Genomic DNA, 23,250 nt, shown 5'->3' with positions numbered 1-23,250 from the left:
TTTCATTAACTGACATTTCACATTTATGACAATAGTAAAAAATCTACCATCTGGCCATTCTGCACATTAATGACCCCACCTACCTGCACATGCTTGCTGCGTGCAGCAACTTCAGGGTGCGCGAAGAGAGGAATGGAGCCATCTCCACTCCTCCTGGCTCACGCCTTCTCCCTTTTCCTGATGCACTCAACCCTCCATTCCAGGCTCACCCCACATACAGGCACTGGCCAGTGGGTGCTCAAGGCTGCCGTGCACCACCCAGCCCATGGCGCCCCACTTTCTGCACCAAGTAAACCATGGAGCTTGAGCTAGGATGCCAGGTGGCTGAGGATGTCTAGCCAGCTGCCTGCAGCATGGATTTGGATACTGGAGAGCAAAGCAAGGGCAAGCCTGTGACCACCACAGGTACAGAGGGGCCATGGCTGCCTAGTTGGGAGTGGTGGGGCTAGGAAGGAGGGGAGGCTGGGGCAGGAAATAATGATATTTCACCCATCACTGATTTTTGCATATTGACTTGGTCTTTGGAACCTAGCCATGTTGATAAGTGAGGTGTGTGTGTATTTTTTCATTTCTGATACTGAATTTTTTCTTTTGAGACATTCCATTTGGGTCTTTTTTATATATCTTCCATTTCTCTCCTTATTATATCCATGTTTTCCTTGACATTCTTGAACAAATTTATAACATTTAAAATAGCTGTTTTAAGGTCTTTGTAGGCTAACTTCATCATTTTTGTCATTTCTGGGCCTGCTAAGATACGGGTCATGCTTTTCTGCAATGCCTGGTTAATTTTTTACTCAATGTTGGACATTCTGATTCTACACTGTTGAGTGCTGAATTTTGTTGTTTTTTTAAGGAGGGCTGGTCTTTGCTCTGGCATGCAGTTAAGGTACTTACAGATCAGTTTGATCCTTACAAAGCTTGCTTTTAAGCTCAGTTAAAGTGCTTTACCTTAGGTCCAATTTAGCTCTAGTAAAGCATAACCTTTTCGGGAGACACTACCCAAATGCCTTGTGTATTACATCTCTCCATTCTGGCCAGTATGAATGTTAACTGTTTCTTGCCCCAATTGCACTAACTATCCAGCCTACTATTTTCTGAGTTCTTTCTCTGGCTGTGTGTATTTTCACCCAATGCATGTACAGATCTATACTCACCAAGGACTTGAGGGAACCTCTTTACTTATCTCTGGTGCTCTCCTTCTGTGCAGCTCGCTCTTTTCTGGTACCCTGTTCTATAACTTCTAGCCATCTTGGGTTCCTCATACTTCAACTTTTCACTTCTTAATTCAGCAAGACTACCAGGCTGTTTGGTTTCTTCCTCTGTAAAATCTGGAAACTGCTTCTAGGCAATAAGCTTGGGCTGCCTACATATTACCCTTCATACAAGGATTACAGTCTTCTACTGCTGTTGTTCAATATCTAGAAACAACTGTTGCATTTAGTTTGTCAGATGTCTTCTAGTTGTTTATGATAAGAGGGAAATCTCTGTACCAGTTAATCATTCAAAGGCAGAAGCCAAAACTCCCTTATATCCTCTTTTATTTTTATCTACCTGGAATCTAATTCTTTTCAATTATATACAAACTAGGTCAGAACATAAGTCATTCTTACCTTTGTAGATTTCTCTAATGGTTGATCATACTGTGCCTGCTGCATAACGTCACTGACTATCATTTTAGCAATCTTCCAAGCTAGTTCTTCTTGGGCCTAAAAGAAGTAATTCAAAATATTGATAATGGTCATTTATTTAAAGTCCTCTGAACGTAACTGTGTATACATTATCATTTGCATTTATTTAAATTAGAAGTACACTCCATTGTCCGAAAGGATCTGAGCTACTCTCTAATATGATGTCTTAACACACCATTCGCTGTCTTCTAAAGTCAGCTGTTGGGTGGGTAACCAACACTATGATCATTTTCATGTTGAATGGTGAAAATAAAATGTTTCTTTTTCCATCCCATCTCTCAATAATACACTTAAGTATTAAAAAAGCAAGCCTCCACTTCTGAAAAGTAAAACTGGCAGTGGGGAGGGGAACATTTGAGCTTTTTAATTCTACATTGATTACTGAGGTCTGTTTGTTGGTAGAAACTTGAATGCATGGATATCCTTCACAGGTAAGTCTTTGGACTGAACTTACCTTCACTGCTACCACCAGGCAATTGTTAGATGCTAAAGAGGTCACCCTTTATTGTTACGTCCTAGATAAGGGTGCACTGATGTGCCATGATTTTTAAACATGAGAACTAAAGCAAGAAGAAATATGAAACCTTACTTAAATAAGGTGGTACTCAGTAAAGGAATCTCTTTACACTAAAAGTAGAATTTACCTCATCGGTATTTCCTTGCACCCACTTCTTCATAGCTTGTGAGAACATGGATCCTAGTAAACAAAGTCAAAATTAAATGCAGATTTCATACACGACTTTATATTTAAAAATGTTCTTATTTATAAGCTGTTACTTTCAGATATTGGTATTCTTTTCTTACATAATCCCATCCAAAACATTCAGGTACATTATCATTAATAAAAACTGATTATATTGCTTCCCTAACAGACTATTAGTTGTAAACACTTTTCGTTTTTATTACGGTAAAAAAAAAAATATATATGTATAACAAAATGTTTGCCATTTTAACTATTTTTAAGTGTATAATTCAGTAAAATTAACTACATTCACCATGTTGTGCTACCTGAAAAACTTCTAAAAGGCTGTTCCAGAGTTCTGAGTTCTTCTACCCTGCTTAACTTTTTTTTTTTTTTTGTGGGGGGTAGGAGGGTCAGTGCATTTATTTATTTATTTGTTGAGAATATACACAGCAGAACAAATACCAATTCAACAATTTCCATATGTGCAATTCAGTAGCATTGATTACATTCTCTGAGTTGTGCAGCCATTCTCACCCTCCTTTTCCAAGTTGTTCCTCTCCATTAACATAAACTCACTGCACCCTAAGTTTCCTATCTAATTTTTCAAGTTTCTGTTGTCGGCTTGATCCCATATAGATCTTAAATGAGCACGATGTTCAAGGTATACGTTCTTTACTAGTCAAGCTAAACTACTGTTTGGTTTTAAGAAGAATTCAGGGGATATTTTTGGTTTAAGGTTTAAAGATTATCTCAGGGCAATAGTTTATGGGGTTCATCCAGCCTTCATGGAACCAGAAATTCTGTATTCCATGAGGATTTGGAATTCTGCTCTACATTTTCCCCCTTTCGATCAGGACTCTTCTAGAGAATCTTTGATGGAAATGTTCAGTAACGGTAGGTGATCACCATCCAGTTCTTCTGATCTCATGGCAAAGGAGGGAGTTGTTCATGGAGGCATGGAGCCACACACTCCATTTCTTCCTCTTATTCCTGACTCCTCTCCTTCCTTTGTTGATCCAGGCAAATAGAGACCAACTGTACCTTGGATGGCTGTTTGCAAGCATTTAAGACTCAGGAAATACACAATGAACTAGGAGTTAGAATAGAAGACTAAACACATTTTGTCAACTAACTGGGATGTCCCATGAAACTACGACCCCAAACTTCCAAACCAAAGAATCAAATCCCATGAGGTGTTTTGTTATACTAAGCAGCTCAGCAGCTACTCTTTTTTTTGTCATTGCTATTAATATATCGATCACACATTAGCCAATTCAACTTTTTACAGGTGAAAATTTATTTACCGCAGTTACATTTATCGGCTTTGTGACCCTCCCCTTGAATCAACTTGATTTTTCCCTCATCGTAAACCAAAAACCTAGTATTCCATAAGCAATAACCCTCCCTTTCCTATCCCTTCCCTCTTACTCTTGGTAACCACTAATAAACTTCGGTCTCTATATATTTGTCCCTTCTTGTCTTTTTATATTATCGAGGTCATACAGTATTTATCCTTTTTGTGATTGACTTATTTTACTTAGCATGTCTTTAAGCTCCATTCAAGACTTCATTTCTCTTACTGGCTGAGTAGCATTTCATTGTATGTATGTACACATTTTGTTTATCCATTCATTTGTTGATGGGTACTCTCCTTACCTGATGAAAGAAACTATCATCTACTGTAAGATTTGCAGAAAACATTAAAAAATAACAAAACTCTGACCAGGATATTGGTCTTGGATAAGAATCTAAAAACACATCAGAAGACATCAATTCATTTGTTATGTTCCAAACTTTCCAGATCAGCTCCTGTACAAAGGGTTTCTAGAAAGAATATGGTGCCATAAGTTGGATCTCTGGTCTGTATAAATTTGCTGACTGAGAACAGAGTTTTAAATGGCCATGCACTGCCCCAGCCATAGTATACCTCGACTTCCTAGGACACAAATCTATTTACAGCTGTACTCAGATCCTGATAAATTACCAAGGAAGTAGGCTAGGCTCTACTTCCATAAATAAAATACACAGCTTATCCTTTCATTCGTATGAATAGGCTTATTTCCTAACTGCTTAAACCAATTGAATTGGTTTAATTATTTCTTGAGGCAAAGTCCTGATTAATTTAACAGTGGGATAGAACTATAAATAGCACTCATAAAAAATACAAAAACTAGATCTTTTTCCCTGAATAATTTTTATTATTTGCAAAGTTTTTGAATATCGGTCTAGTCAAATTTTACTACCAAACAGAGTCAACAGGGCCACAGTGTTAAACGCTCTGCCTGAAGTTTTAAATGGTTGTTGAATTACCAAACACACTGCTCTCTCTTCAGGTTCAAATGCAGTGTCACACTACTGACAATCTCCTATTTTCTGACACTCTCTAGTTCTCCTCTAATACCCACATCTTTGACTCTTCCTCTGTCCATTCCCCCCTCCTTTAACATGGAGGTTCTCCAGGATACCACTCCCAGTCTTCTGTTTTCTTCAACACATGCTCTTTGGAGCACTTCATTCACTCCTGTGTCATTAACTTCCTTCAATATGCAGACAACACAAAAACTTCTCTCTGGGTCCCAAACCGATACTTCCAAATTGTCCAAAGGCATCTCAAACTAAACATGTTCTAAGTTGAGCTCATCTTTGTCTCTCACCTACTTTTCCCTTTATCCTCTATCTCATTTCATCCACAATTTTCTACCTAGTGAACTCTTGTTTAAAAAAACAAAAAACAAAACTCAATCTACCTTCCTGACACATTTACTCTCCATATTAAATCTATCACAAAATTTTACCTTGGAACACAATCTCTTGAATTCGATCTTGAAAGCCTCGTGTATCTGTCCTTCCTTCTAATTCCTGCTACCACTACCTAACTTCAAATCCTCTCCTCTCTCTATCTACATGACCAGCTCATTCTACTGACTGACTGGTTTCCGTGACACCAGTTCCTCCCCACTCTAATCCATTCCCATATGACTTCCAGAAAAATGAATCTAGTCAGTACTTTGCTTAGAAATCCCCAATATCTAGATGACAGGAGTCCCAGCTTCTCAACATGACACACAAGAGCTTTCACAATGAAGGTACTGCCACTATAGGTATCACACATTCAAAACATCCTTTTACAAGTCCTTCTTGTTACACTTTCTCCTGGATTATTTTTTAATATAAGCTTTAAAATTACCATCCTTGCCCTGAAATCAAAGTTTTATACTCTCAGAAGTCTCTGAGATACGCTCTTCTCAAAACTCAACTTTTGTAACTATGCTCTATTTTCAGGTTTCAAAGCCTAAGTTTAAACTATGAGCTGGTAAATGATGGACATTCTTGCCAGCTGCCCTCAGCAAGGAAGGAGAGGAAGACAGAGAAAGGAGAGTTGAACTGCAAAAAATTGTTTGTTGTCAAGATAGTAATTTGAACCAAAGCTCATAACTGCTATTAATCTGCTGTGTAATCCTCAACCAATCACAATTTCCCTAGTCCTCAATTTCTTCATCTTCATTATTTTGGGATTTGTGTTAACAAATCTCCATTATTTTGGGGGAAACATCCGTAAGTATCCTAAGAATGAAGTAATTTGAAAAACTTATGTCTGTGTCAATGTGTGTAGGTTAACTGGGTTTTAAAAAATGATTTTTTAAAGATAAAATAAATATAACCCATAATCTTAACACTCAGATAACCTATGATGGCATTTTCAGAGCCTAATTAATTCAATCCACAAATATTAATGAGTGCCTACCATGTGCCAGGAATAATTTTAGAAGCGATTAATAGAGTGGCAAATAAAATCTCTGCTCTCATGGAGGCAATATTCTAGTCATGGAAGCAAAATAGACTACAAACAAGTATGCAAATGAACAAGGTAATTTCAGATAGTGAGTTAAGAAAATAAAGAAGTAAATGTTAGTAGTAGAGATGATTTTAGATCCTGTGGGCTGGGAAGGCCTCTCTGAAGAGAGAACATCTGAGAAAAGAACAAGGAGCCTGTCATTTCATGAAAGCCATGGCAGGGCTTCCATGGAGGGGAAACCATAACTGTAGAGTCTCAAAAGAGCAGATACTTCAGAGAAAGAATAAAGGATAGTACAATTAGAGCTTAGTACATGAATGGAACAGTAGTTCAGAATAAGGTTACAGAGGCAGGCAGGGGACATTTATAGGTCACAGCAGAGCATCTAGGTTTTATTCCAAGTGCAAAAGGAAGCCACGGGAGAAGTATGGGTGGATGATTAAGCAGTACAGGGTAAGAAAATAAAAAAAGAAGGGAACAAGGGTATAATGAAAAGTAAAAAGTACCTCTTCTCATTCTTAAAATAATCTCCGTTAAATTTTTTAATGTATCCTTTCAGGGAATATTTTAATGGATATGCAACATATATATAGTCTTTAAAAAATACCATACATGTTACCCATATGTATCCTAACCAAAAATTTTTAACTCAAATCATCAAGACCTTAAATATAACTTGCAGTTTACAAGAAACACAAGGACAAAAAAAATAAGTTAAATAACATAATTAAAAATATCCAGGTGGTTGGGCATTTTGTAGGGTCATTAGCCTAATACATTTAACAAGGGTCATAAAAAACAGACCATTCTAGATTAAAACAAGCTTAAGAGACTTTAACAAGAAGCAATGCGTGGTCCTGAACTAAATACTGGTCTGAACAAAGCAGCTATAAAGCACATGTTAGGGTCAACCATGGAAACATGAATATGGTCTGAGTACTGGATAAAATGAAAATTTACTAGAATGGAAAGGCAGAGCTCATTATTAAACAATATATTCAGTATAAAAACAAAGAAAACACAAAGTCACTGATATTTACATATGCAAAGAAAAATAATCCAGAGGGAAACATACTGAAGTACTAATAGTGATGTGATCTCTAGATGGTCTCATTTTTTATTTTTGTTTTTCCATATTTCTACTCTTCTTCACTTACAAATAACACTTCTAATATAAGAGTATTTAAAAAATAATATAATAGAAATCATATAATGCATACTGTTCTATCAATTTTTCTACTTATTATATTTTAGGAAACTTTTTATATTAATACAGTTCTACCTCATTAAAATATAATTCGATGTAATGCATTACGTAGAAAAACCATAAAGTTTATTTAACCAGTCTGACTGATGGATACCTCCAATGTTTTGTTATTAGAAACAATGTTTTAATAAACATCCATGTACAAAAACCTTGGTCTACTTTTACAAGTATATTCATTGTGTAAATGAAAAAAATGATTGTATAAGTTACCTGAAATAACATTCTGATTTTAGAGAGAAGGTCAGATCTGATACCAAAAGTACATGCCAATATACTCTAAAGAATCTTACTGGAATGATTCTGATTTGTTTTGTAGATGTATAAACTGAGCAAAACCACTGACAGTTGTTTTCTCTAGGAGGTAGGATTCTGAGTGACTGCGGATCATCCATTATTAAAGCCAAAATACCTTCCTTAATTTTCTTATAGCACTTTGTTCATACTACCATTTAATGTTTGATGGGTACCTAATAAACACCAGAGTTCCAAGTACCCTCATGGATCTTATTCTAGTGGAGGACACTGAAAAAATAAACAAGTTAATATAAGTGTGAGAATAAAATAATTACAGAGTATAGTGTTGCAATGGAAACCAGCAGGGTGACATGACAGAGAAAGCAGTCAGATTTTTTTTCCCTAGACAGGAACTATTATTTAGTTATTATTAAGGAGCTTAAAAATAACTAAATTAATAGTTCCTGTCTAGGAAAAAAAAATATGAGGATAAAAATTTATGAGGATGGCACAGGACTGGGCAGTGTTTCGTTCTCTCGTACACAGGGTTGCTATGAGTTGGAATCAACTCAATGGCACCTAATAACAATATAATGACAACTAAGCTTTTTTGCCACATTTGCTTTTTCTCTTTCTTTCTCTTCACACAATTATTGTTAAATTATTGTTATTATTACCATTTTCTTTGCTAAGCCATTTAAAAGTAAGCTGTAGATGTCATTATACTTCAAATATTTCAGCAGGTGTGGCCAGATACTTCAAATATGGCTGTTAAAGAAGACCTGGATCTAAACAGGTAGAATTGAAGACTTCAAAGGTGAGAAACAGTCAGTCATGCAAAGGACTTAGGGCCAAGGGTTCCAGGCAGAGGAAACTAGAAGCAAAACAGTCTACGGAGGAGGAAAGAACCTGGCCTGTTTGAGGAAAACTTGTCCAACGTAAGTGGAACAAAGAAAGCAATAGGAAGTGTCATACCAAAAGAAGTAGGCAAGGTAAGGCTGAGAACACAGAGAGCCTACTGGACTATAACAGATGTTTGAATTTGTTCCAAAAAAGTAGCAACTTAAAGAGATGTCTGGACAACTAACTGAAACTAGAATATGTGGATGTGTTAAACCAAGTTGCAGATTCATTATTGTATGTAGGGATGTCCCAATTAAATTAATAATGCCAAGTAACTTGATAGATGAGGTTACTTATATAGACAGAATCCTGTTGTCTCTACCTTCAAATATACCCAAATCTGACCGTTCTTCCACCACCAGCCTAATTCATAACCACCATCCTTACCTAGCCTATATTAAGAATGTTCTGTTTCCCTGCTTCTCCTCTTAACCCTCTACATTCTATTTTCCAAACAGCTACCAGAGTGTTTCCTTTAAAACATAAACCAGATCATGTCACTTCACTACTCCAACTTCCAATGATATCCCAACTCTTTCAAGTCCTTACTATAGCTTCTGGCTTTCTACCACTCATTCCTTTGCTCACTCCACTCCAGCCACATCAGTCTTGCGCTGCACTCTCCAGCTTCAGGGTCTCTATTCTGTTCCTTTTGCCAAGAACACTCTTCTTCCAGATATTGCTAGGGCTTACTCTCCCACTTTGCTCAGGTCTCTAGTCAAATGCTTCAGTGAAGACAATCACCACTAAACTTTACTCTTCTAGTCCCTTAACCTGCTTTTTATATTTATACATAAATACATAAACATATGCACATACACTGTACTTGTTTATCTGTTTACTGTCTCCTCCACTATAATGTCAAGGTCCATGAGGGCAGGAATTTTATTTTCTTCCCAGTATCTAGAACAGTGAGTGTATACAGTAGGCACACAATTATTTTTATTGGACAAAAATAACATGAAGAGACTGAATGAACAGAATAAACAGAGAGTAGTTTGGGGAGAAGTTTCCTTTCTATTTTAACCACTCGTATCTTAATTCATATAAAACAAAACATGAGCAAACGACAGATACCCCACACCTATACTCTGGAACAGTGGCATTTCTTCACTAGCTGTCAGAGGAATAAGACCAGCTCAAAAAACAGCTCAGAGACTTTCTATTAATGCTGTGCTGGCAACTTCGGAGAATCTGTTATCCTACCTGATGACGCTGTAGAGCCCTTCCTAGCCAATACCTTACAGAGGCCACCTAGCACTTCCTCTTGTCCAAGGCCACCAGTGACCTCTTCCTAGTATTCATGTTTACACAATAAAAGGCACATAACCACTAGATTGTAAGTTTCCTGATGGCAGGATCTGTATCTTCTAATCTGCGTGGGGAATGCTAGCGCAGAGACACTCAAAATTATTTACTGAATGAACTACTGTGCAGACTACCCTTTACCCATCTGTGTATCCAAGATTTTTCTGGCAAAACAGGAAATGAAATCAATTATTTGGATCAACTAATAAAGTCAAATAGGTAACAAGTCTTTTTGTGGTTTAACTTATTTCAACAATTGTTTCATTTTTTTTTAAAGCACTCTGTCAATGTATATCTGATCAAAGTGTAGGTTATTCATCCAAAATAAAATTGTATAATTCATTATTTAAACAACAGTTGTATTAAACAAACAAACAAACGAACATATCAGGAATGCAGAAACCAAACCAAACCAGTTGCCATGGAGTTGATTCTGACTCATAGCGACCCTATAGGACAGAGGAGAACTGCCCCACAGAGTTTCCAAGAAGCGCCTGGTGGATTCGAACTGCCAGCCTTTTGGTTAGCAGCCATAGCTTTTAACCACTACGCCACCAGGGTTTCCATCAGGAATGCAGTCCTATTAAATTCCATAGGAAGATAAACAAGACTTTTTAATTTTAGACACACTTGTCAAAAATGAAGCATTTTCTTCTTATGGAAGTCAGTACCTTTTACTTGAAAGACAATAGTGTCAATCCAACCACATGAAAAGTTTACTGGTTTCCAAAATCCTCCTGTGTAAACCAGTCATTTAGAAGCTGAAATCAGTGACAAAGAGTGTACCTGTAAAGTGTGAATCTAACACTTAGAATTGACCAAGCACTCTTCTGCTGCTTAAACAAAGTAACAATTTGTATTCAACCTACTGACATTTTTCACATATATTTCATAAGAACTTTTGATGATCTAGAGAAAATTTTAAAAAATATAGGGTCTCAAGATAAACCTGAAAATTCAACCTGGATTGGGTATTTTTTCATTATATAAAAAGGTGAGCAATATTTTTTCATATGGGGTAACTTCTACAATGGTAAAGCAAGTTCAGTAACTTGGTTCGGAGGAAGCGACTATCTAGAGATGTGATTAGATGATGCCCTTGTTGTCCCCGCTTCTGACCATAAACACAGGATGAAAGATATGGCAGTTATTTCACAAAAACTCAGTTTAAATCTTAAATGATCCTTCACTTACAGACAATGACTAACGTGAGTAAAAGCTTAATACAAAGTATCAAAACACCACAAACCTTTTGATTTCTTTACATCTGGTTCAGGCTCAGATTCTCGGATGAACTGCCCCAGGTCACTGACTCTTCCAAATGTCATTTTCCTAAATAAGGATATAATTTTTAACAATTAGTGTTTAATTTAGAAGGGGGGGGGGGAACTGCTTCTAAGCACACCTTGCCTAAATCTGGAAAGCCAGAAATATAATTTATAGTTAGCCTATGTTATTATGTTATTCAAAGCGGAGCATATTTTAAATAGAATCTACCTTCTCCACAGAAAGCAAAAATAACCTTTAAGTCAATGAAATTCCATTCAAAATCCCAAAAACGTTTATGAAAGATGACAAGTTAATAGGTAATGCACAATCCTGAAATTAACACAAAAAAGGCACAAAAATAGCCAAGACAATTTTAGAAAAGAATAGACAATAGGTATGACTTGCTCTAACAATGATCCAAATATAAAGCTACGGTAATTCCGGTATGAACCCCACTGCTATTGAGTTGATTCTGACTCATGGTGACCCTATATGACAAAACAGAATTACCCTGTAGGGTTTTCAAGGAGCAGCTGGCGGATTTGAACTGCTGTTCTTTTGGTAAGAAGGCAAGCTTTTAACAACTGCACCACCAGGGCTTCAATTAAGGTATAGGAATAGACGAAATCAATGGAACAAAGGATAAATCTCAAAAGCATTAATATAAAAGAAGCCAGATACAAAACAACTACATACTGCATGATTCTATTTATATGAAATTCTAGAAATGGCAAAACTATAGTGATGAAAGCCAGGGACTGGGAGGATGGGACTGACTGGCATGAGGGAACTATTCTGGGTGATGAAAATGTTCTATATCATTACTGGGCTGGTGGTTGTATGTCCATATATACATTTAAGAAAATTCATTGAAATTGTACACTAAAATTTAATAAATTTTATAGTATGTAAATTACCTCAATAAAACAACCAAAAATATTGTAAAAAATCAATGCAACAGAACAAAAATTCAGAACAAGTAACACATATATAAGGAAACATAGGATAAAGGCAGTGTCTTAAAATAATGAGAAAGGGTGCACTACTCAATAAATGGATGGCTGGATAACCACTGTGAAAATTAAGTTAATTCTCTACCTCATATCAGTCCTAAATGGAAAAAACAATGCTATAAAACATTAGAAGAAAATACAGGAGAATATGTTTAGGATGGGGGGAAGGGAAGTCCCTCTTAAGAAAGTTACAAATTGTAAAAAACAAAGACAAACAAGCAATGATAAAAACTTTAAATTCTCTGATAAGACATATAAACAAAGTTAAAATGCAAAGGACACAGAGGTCTTATTTTTAGTAGATATTACAAACCAATGATTAATATCCAGAAACATACAGATATTCAGCAAGTCGTTCAGAAATCACCCAACAAAAAAAATGTAAAAAGGGTGTGAATAGTCAATTCATACAAGAAAAAACCTGAACCAACAAACATACCAAAAGAAGCTCAAACTTATCAGCAATCATCCAATATTGGAAAAAAATTAAGGTTTGATATTATTCAGTATTGACAAGAATGTGGGGAAAACAAGAATGCTTACTAATTGTTGCTGAGAATGTAAAATTATACAGCTGCTTTCTGAAGGTAAATTATTAAAACTATTAAAACTAAAAATATGCTTCTTGGTACAAGAAAGCAGATAAAAGGAGGTCCTCTGAACAATTTTGGATAATAGTGAAAAATTGCAAACAACTTAAATACTCATCAATAACAAAATGGCCATATAGCGGAATAACACGTATGGAATACATTGCCACAGTTATGAGCTATAATTAACATGACATATGAGTACTACAGCATAGATAAAATGAGATAAATCTGTACAGACTAATGAAGAAAAATTTTCAAAACTCACCGTGAATGAAAGCACACAAAACATGTATAGTATTAATTAAATAAAAGTAAACAAACAAAAATGAACTTTGTAACAATTAAGTACCCTGAGTGAAAGTGGAGACCAGAATTGAGGTGTCATCAAATGGGACACCAAGCCTTAACACAGCCGTATTTGGAGATAAAGGCAGTGTCTCAAAGCAGTGAGAATGGGGTATGTTATCCCTTTAGGATGGAGAAAATGGCAGTCTGTGATAAATTGCAATTAAGTGGCATATCCTATGTACTACTGTCTTTTTGCTACATGTTAGAATGAACAATCAATTTAGTTTTTAAATACAAAGGGATAATTTTATTCCACTTTCTAAGTATTGCATAATGTCCACAATATATTCTGTGAAATAGGACGTTAGGTGATTTGGACGTTGCGCAAACACTATTACATATGCATAGTCCCTGGATTACAAACAAGTTCTGCTCCTAAGCCCGTCTTTCAGTAGAATTTGTATGTAAGTTGGAACAGTTAGGTACAGTTCCTATCTAGCGCCAGTTTGTCAAATATTTGTCTTAGTATGTAGTATTTAGTGTACCTTTCTATTTATAAAGAAATATTAAAGAAAAACTTCCAGATACACTAAAACATTTTTAACATAATAATATAGGAATAATAATAATAATGCCTTGATGTGCATTGCAAAGTAGCACCTGTTTGTTATTACCTGGAATTTTTAATATAACAGGCTTTACAGGGGTTGGTTCATAACTACAGGTTGTACGTAAGTTGAACATTCGTAACCCAGGGATGAAAGAAAGTACAGTAAGTACATACATAAGGCAGTAACACAGTCATTATCATGACATATGTATTATATATGTACCTTACCATTACATCCCTGGCAGTGCAATTGTTTTGTATACAAGAGGCATTAAATACATGCTGTGTGCAGGAGGCTGTGGTGTCTGCTACACCCAGTTATGTCTGCAATGCTCTGCTCTCCGATCAAGATTTCTGAACTCTGCTATAACCTTATGGGACCACAGACGTATCTGCGATCGGACGTTGGCCAAATAAATATTATGTGGTGCATGACTGTATTAATAAATTATGTTGGTGTTTTTTATTTTTAAGACAGACCGAGCTAACATATGAATTAAATGAAATGTAAAAGAGATAGCCAAAAAACATACTATATAGACAAGACACTCATCAATCTCATAGATGGTGGTGGAATAATGATGGTAACTAACACTTATGGAGTGCTCACTAGATGTTGGAGTCCCTGGGTGGTGCAAAAAATTAATGTCCTCAACTGCTAACTGAAAGGTTGGAGGCTCGAGTCCACCCAGAAGCACCTTGAAAGAAAAGCCTGGTGATCTATTTTAGAAAATATCAGCCACTAATAACTCTATAGAGCACAAATCTACTCTGACACACATGGGGTTGCCAGGAATCAGAATCAACTCAGTGACAATTGGTACAAGACGTCTGGCAATGTTTTAAATGCTTTTCATGTATTACCTCATTTAATCCCCCTACCAACTCAACAAGGTAGCTATCATTTTCATTTTATAGATACAAAAACTGAGACAGAAAGAGGTTAAGTAGCTTGCCAATAAGTGGCAGAGCCAAAATAAAACCCAGGAAATCACTCCATAGACCTCATCCTAATACTACACACTACATGTAAAACTGCCAAGCATATATTAATAAATTACTGAGCCACATTTTAAAATGATGCAAAATTCTCTTACACTCGTAAAAATTGACATGAGCCGATCTTACCCTGCATATGTTCGTTGATATAAAGACTCTGGATCCAGGCTTGCAGCATCCACAATTATCGCTTCATCAAAATTTTTCAGAATTTTAACACTGGTTTTTTTCACACTGGACTACAAGAGAAATTGTAAATATCAGCAGTGTGCTATTTGGCAACTGGGTTTAGAATACGATACATCTGTATAAAATTTTTTTCAGTGTTCAGAAATATGTAATTTTCACTCAACCCCAGCACTAATGAGATGTTTAATATCAATGATTCTGAAATGTGGCCTCTAAATATAACTATAGGAGGAAAGTACAACATTAAAATGTGTAACATATATATTTGTATGTCATTATCTGTTTGTGTTCCTAATTATCTAAGTTCCAAAAAAATGTGCTGTATCTACAAACATTATGTTCCTAGATGTGCTGTGATTAATTACTTTTGTGTGTGGTCTTTTTAGCCACGGTCTTAAAACTCCCACCCAAGTGATTGGGTGGGACTGAGTGATAGGGTAATTGTAGCTCACCGAGGGGATTGTTCAGTTTTGCCTTAAAAGAGAGCCCATTTGAGAGCAGGAGGAGCCAGCATGTCCTTTAGACCTGGGATCGCTGCACTGAGGAGCTCCCGGACCCAGGAGATACACAGCAGCAAAAGATGGTGTAGTGGGCTTCCTGACTCACAAAGAGAGAAAGCTCAGTTCCTTTGGGAAGAGGCTTAGGGCCAGGGAGAGGCATGCCTCCAAGCACAGTACGGAAGAGGCTGTCCTGATGGAAGAACTGTATCCTGAGTGTTCCTGAGCCTGAATTGTAACTATTAACTTCCTTAGTAATAAGCCCCATAATCCTGAGAATGGACTGTGAGTTCTGTGTGGCCATTGAGTGAATTATCGAACCCAGCAGAGTGCTGTGGGAGGGACGGTTGATGTCAGAGTTGGTAAAAATGGTGGAGACAGAAGGCATGTCTGACCTCCGCGTTGTGATTCCCAGTCCCTCTTGTGGAGTTAGAGGAGGTCAGACACTGCCCCTACATAGTTTTTACACTGTTGTTGTTGGGTGCTATTGAGTTGGTTTCGACTCATAGTGAACCTATGCACAACAGAATGAAGCACTGCCCAATCCTGCACCATCATCACAACTGTTGATATGCTTGAGCCCATTGTTGCAGCCACTGTGCCAATCCATCTTGTTGAGAGTCTTCCTCTTTTTCGCTGACCCTCTACTTTACCAAGCATGATGTCCTTCTCGAGGGATTGATCCCTCCTGATAACATGTCCCAAGTACGTAACACACAGTCTTGCCATTCTTGCTTCTAAGGAGCATTCTGGTTGTACTTCTTCCAAAATAGATTTGTTTGTTCCTTTGGCAGTCCATGGTATATTCAATATTCTTTGCCAACACCACAACTCAAAGGCATCAATTCTTGTTCGGTCTTCCTTATTCATTGTCCAGCTTTCGCATGCATATCAGGTGACTGAAGACACCATGGATTGGGTCAGACACACCTTAGTCTTCAAGGTGACATCTTTGCTTTTCAACACTTTAAAGAGGTCCTTTGCAGCCAATTTGCCCAATGCAACGCATTTTTTGATTTCTGGACTGTAGCTTCCATGGGTGTCGATTGTGGAGCCAAGAAAGATGAAATCCTTGACAACCTCAATCTTTTCTCCATTTACTATGATGTTCTTATTGGTCCAGTTGTGAGCATTTTTGTTTTCTTTATGTTGAGGTGTAATCTGTATTGAAAGCTGTGGTCTTTGAGCTTCATCAGTAAGTGCTTCAAGTCTTCTACACTTTCAGTAAGCAAGGCTGTGCCATCTGCATAATGCAGGCTGTTAATGAGTCTTCCTCCAATCCTGATGCCATGTTCTCCTTCGTGTAGTCCAGCTTCTCAGATTATTTGCTCAGCATACAGGCTGAACAGGTATGATGAAAGGATACAGCCCTGACACACACCTTTCCTAACTTTAAACCATGCAGTATCCCCTTGTTCTGTTCAAACGACTGCCTCTTGATTCATGTATAGACTCCCCATGAGCACAATTAAGTGTTCCGGAATTCCCATTCACCACAATGTTATCCATAATTTGTTATGATCCACATAATTGATTTCCACATAAACGAATGGCTTTTTAGAATAGTCAATAAAATACAGGTAAACATCTTTCTGATATTCTCTGCTTTCAGCCAGGATCCATCTGACATCAGCAATGATATCCCTGGTTCCATGTCCTCTTCTAAATCCAGCTTTAATTTCTAGCAGTTCCCTGTCGATATACTGCTGCAGCCACTTTTAAATGATCTTCAGCAAAATTCTGCTTTCATGTGATATTAGTGATATTGTTTGATAATTTCCACATTTGGTTGGATCACCTTTCTTTGGAATAGGGATAAATATGGATCTCTTTCAGTTGGTTGGCCAGGTATCTGTCTTCCAAATTTCTTGGCATAGATAAGTGAGCACTTCCAGTGCTGCATCCATTTGCTGAAACATCTCAATTGGTTATTCCTTCAATTCCCAGAGCCTTGTTTTTTGTCAGTGCCTTCAGTACAGCTTAGAATTCTTCCTTCAATAGCATTGGTTCCTGATCATACCATACCTCCTGAAATGGCTGAACATCGATCAATTCTTTTTGGGATAGTGACTCCGTGTATTCCTTCCATCTTCTTTTGATGCTTCTTGTGTCATTTAATATTTTCCCTGTAGAATCCTTCAGTATCGCAACTCGAGGCTTCAATGTTTTCTTCAGTTCTTTCAGCTTGAGAAATGCCTAGCACATTCCACCCTTTTGGTTTTCTATCTCCAGGTCTTTGTACACGTCATCATAATACTTTGTCTTCTCGAGCCACCCTTTGAAATCTTCTGTTCAGTTCTTTTGCTTCATCATTTCTCCCTTTTGTTTTAGCTACTTGACGTTCAAGAGCAAGTTTCAGAGTCTCTTCTGACATCCATTTAGGTCTTTTCTCTCTCTTCTGTCTTTTAAATGATCTCTTGCTTTCTTCATGTATGATATCCTTGCACAACCTGTCTGGTCTTCAGTCATTAGTGTTCAACACGTCAAATCTGTTCTTGAGATTGCCTCTAAATTCAGGTGGCACATACTCAAGGTCGTGCTTTGGCTCTTGTGGACCTGTTCTAGTTTTCTTCAGTTTCAACTTGAACTTGTACATGAGTAACTGATGGTCTGATCCACAGTTGGCCCCGGGCTTGTTCTGACTGATGATATTGAGCTTTTCCATTGTCTTTTGCACAGGTATAGTCAATTTGATTCCCGTGTATTCCATCTGGAGAGGTCCAGGTGTATTATCACCATTTATGTTTGTGACAAAAGGTATTTGCAATGAAGAAATCGTTGGTCTTGCAAAATTCAATTAGCCGATCTCCAGCATTGTTTCTATCACCAAGGCCATATTTTTTTACACTAGGTATGGAAAAATCCCTCCCATCCCAGGTTACGTTTCTTGGCTAATAAAGGTAAAACCTAACATTTACAGAATGAATGTGAACGTTTTTGCTTCTCAGTGATGCCAAAGGAAGCTTTTCAAGCTCAAGAAACCTTTCCAAAAAGACCAGCTACATTATTATAGTAAGTTCCCCCCAACATACTACTCCCCGCCCCACATAAAAAAGGTCATAATTAGCATTTTTGTAAAATAAAGATCCAGAAATTCTGTTAAAAATTTCAATTACAGACAGACTCACACTTAAGCAAGATGATTTATATACAAGATTATTCACTGCAGCATTGTTTTAATATCAAAAGACAGGAACACACTTAATGTCCACGACTAACAGATAGGTTAAATAAGTAAATTACTAAACAATCATATATAGAACACTCTGTACCTGGAAAAAAACAAGAGGGCTCTCATTAAAATTGAGAAAGAATAATCTCCAAGTTAAATAAACAATAGAAGTACCAGGTAACTGAGGGAATAATTTATTCTATGAGGCCATTATTACCCAGATACCAAAACTAGACAAAGACATCACAAGACAAGAAAACTACGGACTAATGAATACAGCACTCATGACTATAGATCCAAAAATACTAACGAACTAAGTCCAGCAACATATAAAACACTAAATCGTGACTGTTACAGATCGAACTGTGTCCCCCAAAATAAGTGTTGTAATTCCTCACCCCTATACACGTGGATATAATCCCATTTGGAAATAGGAGTTTCTTTATCATGTTAATGAAGCTGTATCAGTGTAGAGTGTGTTAAGCTGATGACCTTCTTCAAGATATAACTCAAGATGATCAGGCAGCTAACATCATACCCAATACTAAGAGACTGAAAGCTTTCCCCCTAAGATCAAGAACAAATAAAGGATGCCCACTCTCACCACTTCTATTTTAACATTATACTGGAAATTCCAGCCATTGCGATTAAAAAAAAAAAAAATTTTTTTTTTTTTTTTGCGATTAGGCAAGAAAAATAAATAGAATGTATCCAGATTGAAAAGAAAGAAGTAAATTCCAACAAATATATAGTAATTCCTGCTACACATAGGGAAACCAAGAAGGACATATCTAAGCAACTCATGAGCCAAAGGAAAAAAATCATTAGAAAACACTTATGACTATACAAAATATTTAAAAGTAAATGACAATGAAAATGCTGCATATCGAAACTTCGGAAATGTCACTAAAACAGTGTTCATAGATAAATTACTAGCCTTCTATGCATATTAAGAAATACATAAAATTAAATGAGTTAAGGGTATAAATCAAGAAAAAGTGTATAAAGGATAACATAGTAAACCCAAAGAAAAATAGAAAAAAAAAAAAAAAGAGCTTTGAAGATGAATGATCTACACATACATGTAACGATATGGACAAATCTTACAAATATAACTGATAAAATAACTAGACACTAAAGAGTACATATAAAAGCTAACAAAAGGAAGAAAATAATATTAGAATGAAAATTAATGACACACAGGAAAATTAACTAAAAATAGGAAAACAGAGAAAAATCATCAAAACCAAAAGTTGGTACTTTGAAAAGATCAATGAAATTGGCAAACCTTTACCTGGATTGACCAAGAAAAAAGAGAAAACTTAAATCACTAAAATCAGAAATGAAAAAGGAAACATTACTGCTGTTCTTACAGAAATAAAAAAATCATAAAGAAATACTATGAATAATGCCAATCAATTAGATAACAGATGAAATGGAAATATTTCTAGAAAGACAATACTGAAACTGAATCGAGAAGAAATAAAAAATGGAATAGATTAACAAGAGACTGAATTAGTAAACAAAAAACTACTCACTCAAAAAAGCACAGGACCGAGGCGGGGCCAAGATGGCGGACTAGGTGGACGCTACCACGGATCCCTCTTGCAACAAAGACTCAGAAAAACAAGTGAATCGATCACATACATAACAATCTACAAACTCTGAACAACAAGCACAGACTTAGAGACGGAAAACGAACAAATACAGGCAGACAGCGACCGTTTCCAGAACTAGGAGCCAGCGTACCAGGCAGGTGACCTTCGGAGCCCGATCTGGGGCAGAGCCCAGGGGGGCAGACGGCACAGACAACGGGCCCAGCCCTAACCCCCCACCGAACCCATCCCAGGAGAGAGTCTAGCGGGTTGGCGCGGGCGACGTAGCGGCGCAGCCGGAGGGAGAAGCACCTGGGAGGCAGTGACTGATCTTGGAGCAGGGAGAGCAGCGTCCCAGCCGGGGAGCCGTCCCGCCGGGAGTTTGGCGGGAAGCGGGCGGAGCGCGAGCGGGGGGAGGTCAGCGATATTTCCCTAAAGCGACCCCGGGGCGGGGCCCACACATTCGTGCAGGGGGACGCCCACCCATTTCGCACGTGTGGCGTGGCGCACCGGAGGGAGAAGTCCCCGGGAGGAAGTGACAGGTCTTGGAGCTGGGAGAGCAGCGTCCTAGCCGGGGAGCCGTCCCGCTCGGATTTTGGCGAAAGCGGGCGGGGTGTGAGCGTGGGGTACAATTACATTCCCCAGAATTGACCCAGGGGGCAGGCCCACCTGGTAGTGCGGGTGATGCCCAACCAGTTCACGAGAGCGGTGCGGCGCACCGGAGGGAGAAGTTCCCGGGAGGAAGTGACAGGTCTCGGAGCGGGGAAAGCAGTGTCCCAGCCGGGGAGCCATCCCGCTGGGATTTTGGCGAACGCGGGCAGGGCGTGAGCGCGGGGACCAATTATATTCTCCTGAATAGACCCTGGGGGTGGGCCCACCCGTTTGTGCGGGAGACGCCCACCCAGTTCGCGTGAGCCGTGGCGCGCACCGGAGGGAGAAGTCCCTGGGAAGAAGTGACTGGTCTTGGAGCGGGGAGAGTAGCGTCCCAACTGGGGAGCCATCCCGCCCGGATTTTGGTGGACGGGGGCGGAGCGTGAACGCGGTGATCAGCTCTATACTCTGTGGTGCTATACTCCTAGCTCTCTGATCCCTCCCCCACCCTCCCCAGGCGGCTCCATTCACATCCGAATACCCGGAGCCAGAGGGAGAATTCAGATAGGGATCTGACTGCATTTTTTTTAGCTGATTACCTGGAAAATCTAGTTTCCCAGTGATGGCTCGGAGACAGCAGTCCATATCAAACCACATAAAGAAGCAGACCATGACAGCTTCTATAACCCCCCAAACAAAAGAATCAAAATCTTTCCCAAATGAAGATACAATCCTGGATTTATCAGATACAGAATATAAAAAACTAATTTACAGAATGCTTAAAGATATCACAAATGAAATTAGGATAAATGCAGAAAAAGCCAAGGAACACACTGATAAAACTGTTGAAGAACTCAAAAAGATTATTCAAGAACATAGTGGAAAAATTAACAAGTTGCAAGAATCCATAGACAGACAGCATGTAGAAATCCAAAAGATTAACAATAAAATTACAGAATTTGACAACGCAATAGAAAATCAGAGGAGCAGACTCGAGCAATTAGAATGTAGACTGGGACTTCTGGAGGACCAGGGAATCAACACCAACATTGCTGAAAAAAAATCAGATAAAAGAATTTAAAAAAATGAAGAAACCCTAAGAATCATGTGGGACTCTATCAAGAAGGATAACTTGCGAGTGATTGGAGTCCCAGAACAGGGAGGGGGGACAGAAAACAAAGAGAAAATAGTTGAAGAACTCCTGACGCAAAACATCCCTGACATCATGAAAGACAAGAGGATATCTATCCAAGATGCTCATCGAACCCCATTTAAGATTGATCCAAAAAGAAAAACACCAAGACATATTATCATCAAACTTGCCAAAACCAAAGATAAACAGAAAATTTTAAAAGCAGCCAGGGAGAAAAGAAAGGTTTCCTTCAAGGGAGAATCAATAAGAATAAGTTCAGACTACTCAGCAGAAACCATGCAGGCAAGAAGGGAATGGGACGACGTATACAGAGCACTGAAGGAGAAAAACTGCCAACCAAGGATCATATATCCAGCAAAACTCTCTCTGAAATATGAAGGAGAAATTAAGATATTTACAGATAAACACAAGTTTAGAGAATTTGCAAAAACTAAACCAAGACTGCAAGAAATGCTAAAGGAGATTGTTTGGCCTGATGACCAATAATATCAGGTACCAGCACAATACAAGGTCATAAAACAGAACGTCCTGATACCAACTAAAATAGGGAAAGCACAAAAACAAACAAATTAAGATTACTTCTAAAAAATAAATAAATAAACAAAATAATACACATAACAGGAAATCATGGAAATCACTAGATAAACGATCACAATAATCAAAAAGAGGGACTAAATATAGGAGGCATTGAACTGCCAGATGGAGACTGATACAAGGCGATATAGAAGGATACAAGTTAGGTTTTTACTTAGAAAAATAGGGGTAAATAAAAAGGTAACCACAAAAAGGAATATCAATTCCATAACTCAAGAAAAAAGCCAAGAAAAACGTAACGACTCAACAAACACAAAGTTAAACATTATGAAAATGAGGATCTCACAATTTACTAAGAAAAACATCTCAGCACAAAAAAGTATGTGGAAAAACGAAATGGCCAACAACACACATGAAAAGGCATCAAAATGAGAGCACTAAAAACTTATTTATCTATAATTACGCTGAATGTAAATGGACTAAATGCACCAATAAAGAGACAGAGAGTCATGGACTGGATAAAGAAACACGATCCATCTATATGCTGCCTACAAGAGACACACCTTAGACTTAGAGACAGAAACAAACTAAAACTCAAAGGATGGAAAAAATATATCAAGCAAACAATAAGCAAAAAAGAAGAGGAGTAGCAATATTAATTTCTGACAAAATAGACTTTAGACTTAAATCTGCCACAAAGGATAAAGAAGGACGCCACATAATGATAAAAGGGACAATTGATCAGGAAGACATAACCATATTAAATATTTACGCACCTAATCACAGGGCTGCAAGATACATAAATCAAATTTTAACAGAATTGAAAAGTGAGATAGACACCTCCACATTTATAGTAGGAGACT

The 23,250-nt window shown here is 37.7% G+C and overlaps 1 protein-coding gene across 2 annotated transcripts in view; it reads right to left on the bottom strand.

Annotated features, from left to right (window-relative positions):
• AKAP10 (A-kinase anchoring protein 10) overlaps positions 1-23,250 on the bottom strand; it is a 196,493-nt gene that overhangs the window by 40,452 nt on the left and 132,791 nt on the right. For both annotated transcript variants that reach the window (XM_049874621.1, XM_049874620.1), the window contains 4 exons: positions 14,786-14,895; positions 11,134-11,216; positions 2,336-2,388; positions 1,614-1,709 (listed from right to left, as the gene is read on the bottom strand). In XM_049874621.1, coding sequence (XP_049730578.1) covers positions 1,614-1,709; positions 2,336-2,388; positions 11,134-11,216; positions 14,786-14,895 — 342 coding nt within the window. The remainder of the gene's footprint in view (positions 1-1,613; positions 1,710-2,335; positions 2,389-11,133; positions 11,217-14,785; positions 14,896-23,250) is intronic.

This window comes from Elephas maximus, chromosome 2 (assembly GCF_024166365.1).
Source record: "Elephas maximus indicus isolate mEleMax1 chromosome 2, mEleMax1 primary haplotype, whole genome shotgun sequence".
Classification (NCBI taxonomy): Eukaryota; Metazoa; Chordata; class Mammalia; order Proboscidea; family Elephantidae; genus Elephas; species Elephas maximus.
Note: the sequence above shows the minus strand (reverse complement) of the source record. Positions and strands in the feature narration are given on the sequence as shown.